Raw genomic sequence first — 13,082 nt, 5'->3', positions numbered from 1 at the left:
CCTCTTTTTGAGCCGTGGTTAAAAAGTTTAAAAACTAATATTAAATAAATATTTTTCTCAATTTCAGACTGACTGCACGGGCTCATCCGTAGAAGGCAGAGATGGTGAAATGTACTTCGTAGTCTCACCCAACGTGCGTCAACGTCGCCTCGTCCCTGTGCCAGCCGTACTCTACAAGAAAGGATTCCTCGCTGGCTATGATCCAGTCCTCGACGCCACTGCTGCAGCCCTCGGCAACACTAACTCAATCATCAGCACACTCTTCCTCATGCCAGGCCAGCAAGGCAACGTTGTACACGCCGAAGATCTAGAGCTACTAGAAAAACGATTGCTAGACTCCAACCCAAGTACACCAGCGTGGAATCGCCTTCTCAGAACGTTATTACCACGAATTGGATTGGAACTTCAAATCCCGCGCTTCTCTCACAAGTCAATCTTTAATGTATCTTCGACTCTTAAAAAGATGGGATTGAAAGACTTGTTCGATGCCGAGCACGCTGATTTAGGAGGTCTGAATGGCCCGTCTAAGGATCTTTACTTGTCGGACATGGTGCAAGCGACGACGTTTGTTACTTGTGGCGAAGGGATTATTGGTGAGCAACATCATATAGAAGAGTATCCTGAGAGTATTGAATTGGCCAGAAGGCGTAGAACGTCTCGATGGGCGACGGGATGGGATGAGCCGAGGGATTACCAGAGAGCATTCCATGATCCGCATGACGTTGGAGATGCCATGAATCTACCACTGCATTTGCGCCCAAGACAAGCTCGTCTCCCAGCGAGGAACGCCCAGCCAGCAAGATTAAAGTTTGACCGGCCGTTCCTTTACTTCGTAAGACACAATCCCTCTGGCATGATACTCTACGTCGGCCGGTACAATCCACGGCTTTTGCCTTGAAGTCGTCAAAAAGACTGTTAGCTTAGTTTAAATATTAATTCCTCCAAGGAAAGTGATATGGAGATACTGAAGTGTAGGGAGTATGAAAGCTATGAGCATTCACGTGACAGTATTACTTATAAGTGCATTGGTATGCAAGTGGCTTGCCAATTAGTACATGCATCTTGTACGGCTTTGTGTACCTTTCTCCTGATTTCGTAATTAAATGTGTATAAAATAGTGGTAATTGATATCAAGTTGAATGCCTGAATGATGGTATTACAACTATTAAGTAAATAGTTTGTCGAGACGTCTCGTCAAAATCTTAGTTTTGATTTTAGAATAAATAATGATGTTTTAATTATTAAAGCTGCCTTTATTTTTTCTATTTTAAACCTTCATTAATAATCACAACATAGGAATAAAATTAAACTACTACTTAATTATTGTAACAGTACCTATCCTTAATATTTTTCACCATTAGTTATTGATTACTGATAAAACTCGTGGCAGAGTTCGTAGAATTTCTTCACTTCCATGCAGTCTGGAGTTGGAATAACATTCGGACAGTTCTGAAACCAAACAATGTTTACTTAAAGAATGTATTACTGGTTCACATCCATTCAAACAAAAGCAAAAAACACCAGTACGAACGCAAACAATATTTATCAGTAGGTATGTGCTAAAAAGTGTGTATGAAATGATACGATACGAGGAAGATTAAACAAAACGATTGCCTTATATTAAACTTAGTTTATGGGTATACAAGCATTGATAGTCACTCGTGCGCTAAATTCGAACTACGTATGTTATTTTTTCTTGATAATCATTCACAACCTGTCTGGCCTAGTGGGTTGTGACCCTGCTTATGAAGCCGATGGTCCCGGGTTCAAATCCTGGTCAGGGCATTTATTTGATGTGACATCGGATATTTGTTCTTGAATCTTGGGTGTTTTCTATGTATTTAAGTATTTATATATTATATATATTATGGACCAAGTGATTAATGTGGGCATTATATATAATGCCCGGGAATTATGAATAATGGCAAGCTATATCGGGCCAAGTGATTAATTATTGTCTAAACTTCATTATTTATCACATTGTCTGGTCATTATCAATATTGCTACGTGGTCGTTGGGCCATTTGATAATAAAGATTCATTGGACACGCGTTGACCAACCAGAGTCTGCGATGGCAGCGTGCCGACGTCAAATGATTCACTGTTTACTGTTAAACGCTCACTGTTTTTGTTTAGTTTTGGATTGAATTGAAACCGAATATGGATAGACGCGGACGTATCTTATTTTCCGAATTCAGTTTCGAATTATAGTAAAAACCAACTTACTCCATGTTTTACTTCCCTTTCTGGGGGGTTTAAGGTGGCCATTTCTGGCCGTTTTTGGCGGCGTTCTAACAATCGCTTGCAGACTCAGCGTCTCCTGGCAGGAGAGGCATACGTCAGCCTCGATCTGACGTAAGTCTTATAGATCCCCAGCTTTGTGCGTACGGGGGAAGGCTGCTGTGGAGCAGTGCGACGGGCTATAGTCTCACTAACTTGCACTAACACTAACATGCCCGGGCATTATGAAAAATGCCCAATTTATCACTTGGTCCATAACATATATATCGTTGTCTAAGTGCCCACAACACAAGCCTTATTGGGCTTACTGTGGGACTTAGTCACTTTGTGTAATAATGCCCTATAGTATTTATTATTTATTTATTTATTTTTTGACTGCCACTAACTTCACATGACGCGCGAGGCTGCAGCCCAATACCAACCTTCGTGCATTCCAACAAGGCCATGGCAGACAGAAGGCCAGGTAAAGGCACAGAATAAATAATAGTACTACAGAAATGACACTTCCTACTAAACCGAATTTGACAGCGATTCAGGGACGAATCATGCAGTCCCTTTTTAATGCATGGCACTATCCCTTTAGGCTATTTAGGGTTGTCAAAATTCAAGTCATTAACTTATCTGTGGTCGTGCACGCAAAGGGACGTCAAGTTGTGCCAACCCTAATAATTGCTCGGAGTAATGCTGAGCCGAACGGAACCGAGAAGGACCGAAAGGAGGAGTGTCGCCCCACTGGTAAAAGGTCAATCGAATATAGTCAAATTGATTTTATGATACTTATACTAACCACATTAATATAATTCCTAAGACAAGCATTAAAATCCTTAAATTCGCAAACAGGTATCGGTAAACTCATTCTAAAATTCTGCTTGCATTCAATCTTAGCCTTCAACATGACATCGCTGAAATCTGGATTAAGTTCAACCCAGCTGTTCAAATGTTCGTAGTATTTCGAGATGTCCAGTAATTTGTTATCTTCGTCCGACTTGAGATCGTATTTCGTTAGTATGCAATCCCAATAGCTGCACTGAAAAGAAATACGAGTATGTTAGAATTTTCAATACATGTATGCAATATGTACATAATAAATTGCAATGCTAAAGGACAGGACATCCCCCCGTTTATTGGTGCTTAGAGTGACGGCCCGATTCGAAGAATGCTTAAGACACGTTTAAGATCTTGGAAAGATCTTTAAAATATCGATAACTAAACGACATGTTAAAATTGACGTTTGTTTTGATTCCACTGTGATCCTAATAAGATCAATCCACGATATTTCTGACGTCCAAGGGACATTGGTTGCCCGAATCGAGCTGCTTCTATCAATTATACGACATATAAATGATATATAAATGAGAACTTATCAGACCAGAGGTAGTACTGCAGCAGCGGTATCATGGTCGCATTTTTATCACCTGTCATGTCATGCATCACTTTCGCACTTACATACTTGTTAGAACGTGACAGGCATGGTGACAAATGATAAAAAGCCGACCATCTTAGCCCTACAGAACTTATCGTTATCGTAACTCATTCTATGAATCGGACCATGAGTGTCATGATTGTATAGGTTTTTAGTTTATGCATCAAGGTGGAAGACCATTTACAGACAGAGAACCAGGTCAATCATCAATCAATCATCAATCATCGTTTATTGCACCATGGTAAAAATACAAACGTTGTTACAAAATAATTCAGTCTCTCATGGACCCCAGAAGGGCATAGCAAATATTTTCTTAACACGTTCACTGCGGGACAAATCTTAAAGAACTTTCAACTGGTGCGGTTGAGATCGAATCAGCCCAAACCTAAGCTCTTTTTCAGTGCGGGTGAGGCCTAATCGACCTCGAATTTCAGTAGGTAATTAAATTCTTCATAACTTTGCCTGTACTCGGAATAGGTGTTTTTGTTATGTGCTATACATTCGTCACTAAATGCTTAAAATACCCTTAGCTTCGCCTTTGGTTCTGACCTTTGGTTAAAGAAAAAATACCTAAAGAATCTTTAAGGTCTTTTAGGCCTCAAAACGCACTAAATTTTATCTAAGTCTAGTGAAGGGAATGGCAGTTATCGCTAAACTATCGATGATCATCATCTCATCGACCATCTTCGATACAATATTTCAGACGCCATTTTAAGTTAATCTAATGCATTTATGCTATACAGGGTGTATCAAAAATAGTGGGGATCCGTTTAAGGGCATAAATTTTTTTTCTATGGGGCAGGTCGTCCGAGTCGGCCAACCCTCCATGCAAAGTCCAAAAATTTTTCGCGTCAAAAAAATTTTTTTTTTCTACTTTTTCCTGATCAGAACACGATACCGAATATGCCCTTAAACGGATCCCCACCATTTTTGTTACACCCTGTATTTATTATTTCGAGTTCGAATCCCAGTAAGGTTAGCGGCCCAGTGGATGACACTATAAGGAGGGAATTCACACATTTTTACAAACAACTTCTGAACTATCAAACATACAGACTGCAAGCCTGTGCAAATAAGTAAACCACTTCTTTCTACATGCTATGCGGGCCATAAAATGTATTATACTCTTACCATCGTCAAATTATTTCAGTTTTCTGCAATCTCTCAAATTGTATTAAAATTTTGTTAGAAAGTTAACAAAGTCTAGGATTAAATTTAAGACTAAATTTTAGTATTTAAATTAAATGAATGTCTCGGTTACGTGTGCACAAATGTACGTTATTTTAACCTATCCAACGGTCACGATCGTTGTCGTTTTTAGGTTATACCTATTATTTACGCAAAACACGCGTGGTTCAATATCGATAACTATGGCCGCACTAACGTGAAGCGGTCAACTCCCGCGCCGCCCGCGTCACGCTCAGTGCGGCCTTGAGGTCACTTTCTTGAGACATTAATAAACCTCAACCCGCACTAAGTGAAAATAAAATATATCTAGTGCGGTTGAGGCTTATTAAGACCTCAAACGTTTTTTTTTGTACCAACGAGTCCGGCTTTGGAAAACATAAAGAAATGTATATTTGACTCTGTCGTACGTCTTGTAGTTAAACGGCAGAAGTTCCCGCACGAGAGAGATAACACGAACTTTTAGCCCCGCACCAGCGTAAAGTCGAGATTGAGGCGGATTTGACTCAACCCGCAGTGAACGTGTTAAACTAAGTATTATTAAACACAGTATGGAATATACTTATTAACTATAATTCTATCTGATATAAACTGATATAAACACTATCGAGAACGTAACTTAGTTTCTATGCATCTCGCTCGTACTCGCATATAAGTGCGAGCGAGCTGTACCTATAGAAAGGAAATTACGTTCTTGATAACGTATATGTCAGTTTTGACATTGTCAGTGACTCATGACGGGTCAGTATGTTACATCCTGCTATAACACCGGCTGTGTTGTACTTAGGGAATGCAAAAACCGGAGGTTTTTCAAAACCGGTTTTTTCTTCGGTTTTACCACAAAAAAAACCGAAACCGGTTAAAACCGGTTTCGGTTTTTAGAATCAACAATTCTTAAATTCATCGCCATGGAATAAAGAAAAGATTGCTTCACGTGTAAAATCGAATGCTAGTATAGTACGAGGGTTGCTACTTATATATCCGGAAACAAAAAAACAAACGTACACGGCTGAAAATGGTTTTATTGTTTTTCAAAGTATTCCCCTTGATGATCTATGCACTTTTGCATTCGTGTGAACCAATTTTTGAAGCACTTCTACCACTCCGCCTGAGGTACCTCCATAACGTGTTGTTTGAATGCGTCGACAGCATCTTCAGCGGTCGAAAATCGTTGACCGCGTAATTTATTTTTTATATTGGGTAATAAATAAAAATCATTGGGTGCCAAGTCAGGGCTGTACGGCGGATGACCCGTTAATTCCATATTTTGACCTTCCAAAAATAGAGTTGTTTCGCGTGACGTATGACAGCTGGCATTGTCATGATGAAGAATGATTCTTCGTCGCTGGTTAGTTTTACGAATTTGTTCAAATACTTCCGGTAAGCAAATGGTCGTGTACCAATCTGAATTAACCGTTTTACGGTTTTCTAGTGGCACTGTAGCTACATGGCCATTAATGCCGAAGAAGCAGGCCACCATTTGTTTCAATGTACTTTTTGCACGAGTAACTTTCGTAGGGTTCGGCTCATTTTGAAACACCCATACCGTTGATTGTTGCTTCGTTTCGGGATCGCATGCAGATCCAGGATTCGTCACCTGTATAGATGTTATAAACGGCCTTTGAGTCACCACGGTTATATTTTTTTAACATTTTATTGCACCATTCAACGCGAGCATCTTTTTGCTCCTTAGTTAAGTTGTGCGGTATCCAACGCGAACAAATTTTTTTTACAGCTGAATGATCATGTAATATGCTATTAATGCTAGTCATAGAAATACCCAGAGTCGACTCTATCTCGCGGTACGTAACATGTCGGTCGTCCATTATAAGTTTTCGTACAGCCTCAATATTTTGTGGTACAACGACCGATTTCGGGCGACCTGCCTTAACTTCGTCCGTAAGCATACTACGTCCACGATTGAACTCACTAAACCAGTGATACACAGTAGTTTTAGATGGAGCTTCATCACCAAAAGTTGAAGTTAGTTGATCTATGCACTGTTGTTGCGTTAAACCACGTCGAAAATCATAATAAATCATAGCACGAATATTTACACGAGTGAGTTCCATTCTTGCAGCGAGATGACATTTAAAACCCGTCAAATACAAAACACTAGCGTTAATAAGAAAGAAAAACTATACCGGCCAGTACTTAAACAAGTTCAAATTTTACCATGGAGGTCAAATACTTAAGAAGATTGTAATCCCGGTTTCCGGATATATAAATAGCAGCCCTCGTATATACACGATTTTACCACGAAATTAAAGACAGAATATCTGACTATTTTATTGTATTGTATGGGAATTGTCAAATGACTTAATGTTATTTGTTACTAGGAATAGGAACAAACCAATTATATAAAATTATTTTTTTGGTTTGTTGATCAAACTAACACAACACCACATTATTTGATTTGATGTCGATTCAACCGGTTTAGGACCGATTTACACCCTTATAATGAATAAAACATGCAACTTAGTTAAATAAATAAAAAACCGAATAAAACCGAAACCGGTTTTTTCAAATTTTAAAAACCCGGTTTTGGGTTTCCGTCAAAAAACCGGTTTTAACCGGTTTTTTCGGTTTCGGTTAAAACCGGTTTGCATTCCCTATCCAAAGTACAATATAGCAAAGTAAAAGCTAAATTTAAGTTGTTGTATACTCGCTTGGGGTGGTTCTGCTAAATCAACTTTAATCACTTTAGAGCGAGCACAAAGAGCAGTTCTGAAAGTCTGCCTAGGACTCCCCCGACGGTATTCTACTTCTGAACTTTTTATTAAAGCGCACGTCTTAAGTGTTCGTAGATTGTTTTTACTGCGTGCTTCCCTTTACGTACACAATATGGTCAGTCGTCAGCCTAATCTACAAGACATGATACTAAAAAGAGTGTACAAAATTCCCAAGCCCCTTGTTAAAACTGCTTTTGCTATGAGATTCTCGGCTTATCTCTTTCCGCATTTATAGAATAAATTAGTAAAAATCTGCGACATAAGGCACTGTAACTTAACTGAAGCAAAAAGGCATATCCAACCCCTACTACTTTCTTGGAACTATGATGAGTCAGAGGATATTTTGAAATGACTGTAGTAGACGACAATATTCAATTGCGTCTGCTCCCGAAAGATGAATAACTTGTACAGCTACTTTTCTTTTATTTTGTTTTCTCTCACATTTCGTAGTTATACACACGCACATATTCATACATACATACTCACATACATACACACATACCCTCACATAAACACTTTCACTTACATACAACTTACTGAGACCTTTTTAACTGTTTTTGTGCTTAGTTTGATAGTTAGTCATATAATAAAAAAATCTTATTTAATTTAGCTTTATCCATAATGTATTCTGTTAAAATGAGAACCGCACCATTTCGATACTTCTCTGAGATTCCCACGTGACAGGCTGAGCCTAGTGTGGGGATCAATGTACTGCTGGTCTTGTAATGCCAAATCCTTGAAAGAAATATATTATTCTATCTATTCTATTCAAATAGATTTATGATTACTCTGTGTATGTATGTAATACCCTACGATTAAATAAATAAATAGTAAAAGCATTTTAGGCCTATTCTTATTTAATGCCGCCATCTAGAAAAAATAAATAAACATTTTCTAAGGGCTCAAAATGCTTTATTTATGCTTTAGACCTACTTTTATCAGCTCAACTGCGAACTGCGGTCAGTCAAGTACAATTTTACGTTTTGTAATTATAAAATTTATAAATAAGAGAAGGGTAGCAGTTTTCATATGCAAATAACTAAAAAATAAAACTATTATTTAATGGACCTAATCTATAACATTGACGATTATCCCGCGTTGTATGGGGCTGACAGACTTCTTTATTTACTAGATGCTAACCAAACCAAAGCACAAGTAAAACAGTAAGCACTGTCAATCTCCATAAAAATTTGTGTTCCCTGAACACCTTCCTTAAAAACTGAAACAATTCTAAAGTAACGCCATCTACAACAATGATTAGGAACTCAACTTTGTATTTTAGAGTATCACTTTATTTACCTATTTGAATCTTTCTGTCCTAATTTCTACAATCAGTATGAGAATGTTATCCTATGTAACGGTAAAATTGTCTCCTTTAATATTAATATTTCTTTAAATTCTTTATCGTCTAACTTTAGAGACAACTTAATTTCCAAATCACTGAATGCGATTCTACGTAACCTTAGTTCAACTGCCGGATTTTACTGCCTTTCAAAGCAGCGTGATTTTCAACAGATCACATAGATGGCGCTACGGGTAGGTAAAAATTAATGGTTTGGAGAGTAACTAGAACTTCCGTAAAAATAAATTAACTCGAGTTAACCTAGCTAACAATATTTATGTAAACATTGGCCAGTCAAAATTGTAATAAAAGAAAAATAAAAAGAGTTCAACTTTTATATCTACTACCTAGTCTTTCAGCAAAATAACTTGTTTTTAGTTTTATCAAGGGATTAATTAGATAATACTTTTAAAGATATATTATGTAGGTAATTTTTTTTCTTCCTCGCGTTGTCCCGGCATTTTGCCACGGCTCATGGAGCCTGGGGTCCGCTTAACAACTAATCCCAAGATTTGGCGTAGGCACTAGTTTTTACGAAAGCGACTGCCATCTGACCTTCCAACCCAGAGGGTAAACTAGGCCTGGTTGAGATAAGTCCGGTTTCCTCACGATGCTTTCCTTCACCAAAAAGCGACTGGTAAATATCAAATGATATTTCGTACATAATTTCCGAAAAAACTCATTGGTACGAGTCGGGGTTTGAACGCACGCTCTTACCGCTAGGCCTCCAGCGCACAGGTAGGTAATATATTTGATCTTATAATATATACTCACTCCAGTTTCAGAAAGTCTTTGGAGACCAGTGATATTGCCACGGTTCTCAAAATTAACCTGGAACACGGCACCACAGGTCCTTGCTACATCTCGGTTGAAGAATGGGGGCAATATGCAACATTGCCGATACTGCCAAGCAAAAAAAGCATCAAAAATATTAATATTACAGTTACCAGTCAATAGAAAAATAGGACATTATTACACTAATTGACTGAATCCCACATTAAGATAGAAGGTTCTAACGATAAAGAAATGAATACAATTCTGGTCGGATTTCTTTTCACCTGTTTAGATCGTGTCATTCACGAAGACGCGTGCCTTGACTCGTAATGTTATGTTATTAAAGGTTAGATTTGACAAATATGCGCGTCATCGTGGATGATATGAACTATAACACTAAAATAGTACATTACGATACAAGTGCGATACTATTACCAATACTATTTTACAGTACATATGGGGCTACTTTATAGCACTAGTGCGAGAAGTAGCATATTACGTTACTGTGTCGAACATTTAAAGGGCCATATGTACTGTAAAACGTTGTACGATACATGTGCGAATAGGTAATTCGCAACTCGTGTCGATTTAAAACACTCCCTTCGGTCGTGTTTTAATTTATCGCCACTCGTTTCGAATTTCCTATTTTTCGCACTTGTATCGTAATGTACTATTATTTATGGCGATGGAGTTCCCGTGGACCAGTGGTGAGAAAATTACGGCCCGCGGGTCAGCTCCGGCCCGTGAAAAGATTTTATCCGGCCCGCCGCCGGTCCTTCGAAATAATTTGTATATAGACCGCGAAATTATAAAAAAAAGCAAAGTTTTGCTGCAATTCTGGCCCTCCTCAGATATTTTTTAAACTTTCGGGCCCGCCATGAAGAAAGTTTGCCCACCACTGCCGTAGACCGTCTGTAGTTTAAACATTATATTATTTAATAATATTTAATAGTAGCAAACATACATTGATTGAGTACGATGTGTAAAATCTAGCCTGTACCCAAAGAGGTTTAATTACATGGTTGACTGGTATCGGTGACCAACTTCCGGCTTCATTATTACACTCTGAATATCACCTTGTATCAAAGGTCTTGTTGAGACCAATCAAACGAGCCTGTACATGAAGTAGTTTGGTTACACGGTTTATTGTTATCGGTGACCACCTTCCGGCTTCATCATCAAACACTGAGTAATAGCTCGTTTCTAAACCCTCGTTGATACAAATTAAAGGGGGCACTACCTATAACAAATGCAATGACTGATGAAATACTCAAGTTGGCTAATTAATAAAAATTTTGTAAATTTTTGGTATTGTTATCTAAAAAAGCCTCGTAGAGCTCTTATGATGTTGTGTAGATAAAGTAGATTAATAAGATAAAGCAGATCTATTACCAGTTTTACTATGAAGGACCTGTATGAATATCAAAAAACTTATATACTTACCATGTAGGGTCGTATATTACAGTGTTCCGTCCATTCTGCTCCATCTATAGGTTCTAATTGGCCATATACCTGAAAGTTTGATCTAACATTATTATTTTGAGTAATTTACGGCCTAGTAGGTTCATGTTCTACTCTCACTGAGCATAAGCGTGTGCGAGAGTGATGGGTGTGCTCTGGACCGCAGATATCATGTTTTTGAATTTTATTTTATTGTGTGTTTTATCGAGTGAAAGTTAAAAACTCAGGATTCAAATCGCTGAGGTCCCTAGAGAAATGCCTCAAGATTGCTAATTAATTTTTAAGCAACCGTATTCTTCTTCCTTCTACCCTTCCCACGTTATGTGGGGTCGGCACAACAGGTTCTTTTCTTCCATTTTCCTCTATCTTTCGTCACCTCAGCACTCACTTCTTTCTTTCTCATATCCTCTTTCACACAATCCATCCATAGTTTTTTGGATCTACCATCCGCTTTCCGTCCAACAACATTCATTCCTAACATTCTTTTGCCTATATGGCATTCATCCCTCATTAAATGCCCATACCATGCTAACCTACCACTCCTTATCTTCTCCGCTACCGGTGCTACTTTCAAACTCCCCCTTATATACTCATTCTAAATCCGATCCTTAATCGTCACTCCAAATCCATCTCAACATTCTCATTTCCGCTGCGTGCACTCTTCTTTCATCCATCACTTTCGTCGCCCAGCATTCTGATCCATACATTACAACAGGTCTTTCGATCGTCCTGTAGATTTTCCCCCTAAGTTTAAGGGGAATTCGTGGATTTTTAGCAACCGTACTGTGATCTAAAAAGCGCTACGACTTTTCAAAAACTCCGTTATCTGAGTCAAAGAGAATTTGAAATAAAGTGTTTACATACATACTATACTTTTCATTTCGAATATGAGGAAAGTAAAATAAGTACTTTCAATTAACAATTTAGGTAAAAATATCGTTATTTATGTACTACGGAGCTAATTATCAGAATGGAAACAACAAATCCATTGTAACCGACATTTTAATTGTTTATCGGCAAATATAAAAACGTACTTAGACAGTACAGAGTTCTAGAGCCGAAACGTATCATTTTCTGCACACTGTCTCATACTATAAGCACACAAATCGAATAAAACTTACTTTTGTTGTAATAACCAATATCAAAATTATTCTATTCACACTTTCCATTGATTAGATTAAACAATTTTTTATCGAATAATTACACATTAATAGTACATTAGTATATTCTTGTCGGTACTCGTCACAAACTAAATTTAAAGTGCCATACGGGGAACAATGCTTGAGCAGTTCAAAAACAATCGTATCGCAATGAAGACATTGTTTAGGAAACATAGATGGCTAAAGGAAAACTAGATTCCAATTACCTAATCAAGGAAACTAACATTACAATTTTGTTTTATACTACATTGGTGGTAAGCCTATGAACACCTGCAACTCTACTCCAGAGGTGTTACATGCACGTTGCCAACCCTAACACTCCGTACTCTCGTTGAGCTCTGGCAATCTTACCACCGACAGGAGCATAATACTATGAGTAGGGTCTAGTGTTACTTGGCTGCGGTTTTATTAAGGTAAAATACTTCCCCAATTGGTCTCCCCCTGCTCTTTATCTGGAACGAGATGACATTCACAGTGCCCATACCTCTCTCTTGGAGGTTGTTTAAGTACCTGCATACCCGGGTCCGTATGTTATTTTTTTGCCGATATCCAAAGGTGGAAAGGATGACATCGCTATTCGGCTATTAAGTTGCTTTTTTACGCTGTTGGCTTCTCGCCGCTACTTTTTCTGCGCGTGAAATGATGATAATATTGATGATGCTGTAATCCTGTTATCCCTCATTAGGGACAAAGGACTTGCAGAAGAAATTTCTATTTTTCGTGATCCATGGCGGCTACTTCCAGGACTATCGAGCCGAGTCCAGG

The 13,082-nt window shown here is 38.3% G+C and overlaps 2 protein-coding genes across 2 annotated transcripts in view; one reads left to right on the top strand and one right to left on the bottom strand.

The window, feature by feature from the left end:
* The window catches only part of LOC133522693 (mucin-2), a 114,682-nt gene extending 113,463 nt beyond the window's left edge, over window positions 1-1,219 (top strand). The window contains exon 5 of the mRNA XM_061858105.1: window positions 68-1,219. Coding sequence (XP_061714089.1) covers window positions 68-898 — 831 coding nt within the window. The 3' untranslated portion in view covers window positions 899-1,219. The remainder of the gene's footprint in view (window positions 1-67) is intronic.
* Window positions 1,220-1,232: 13 nt separating this feature from the next.
* On the bottom strand, window positions 1,233-12,775 carry LOC133522699 (uncharacterized). The gene is made up of 5 exons (XM_061858115.1): window positions 12,279-12,775; window positions 11,140-11,208; window positions 9,697-9,825; window positions 3,028-3,267; window positions 1,233-1,449 (listed from the first exon to the last, which is right to left on the bottom strand). The coding sequence occupies exons 1-5, from the start codon at window positions 12,324-12,326 to the stop codon at window positions 1,369-1,371; spliced, it is 567 nt and encodes a 188-aa protein (XP_061714099.1). The 5' UTR covers window positions 12,327-12,775; the 3' UTR covers window positions 1,233-1,368.
* Window positions 12,776-13,082: the final 307 nt, after the last annotated feature.

Source organism: Cydia pomonella, chromosome 11, assembly GCF_033807575.1.
Source record: "Cydia pomonella isolate Wapato2018A chromosome 11, ilCydPomo1, whole genome shotgun sequence".
In the NCBI taxonomy this organism is placed as follows: Eukaryota; Metazoa; Arthropoda; class Insecta; order Lepidoptera; family Tortricidae; genus Cydia; species Cydia pomonella.
The sequence above is the reverse complement of the archived record's forward strand: the minus strand, read 5'-3'. Positions and strand labels throughout refer to the sequence as shown.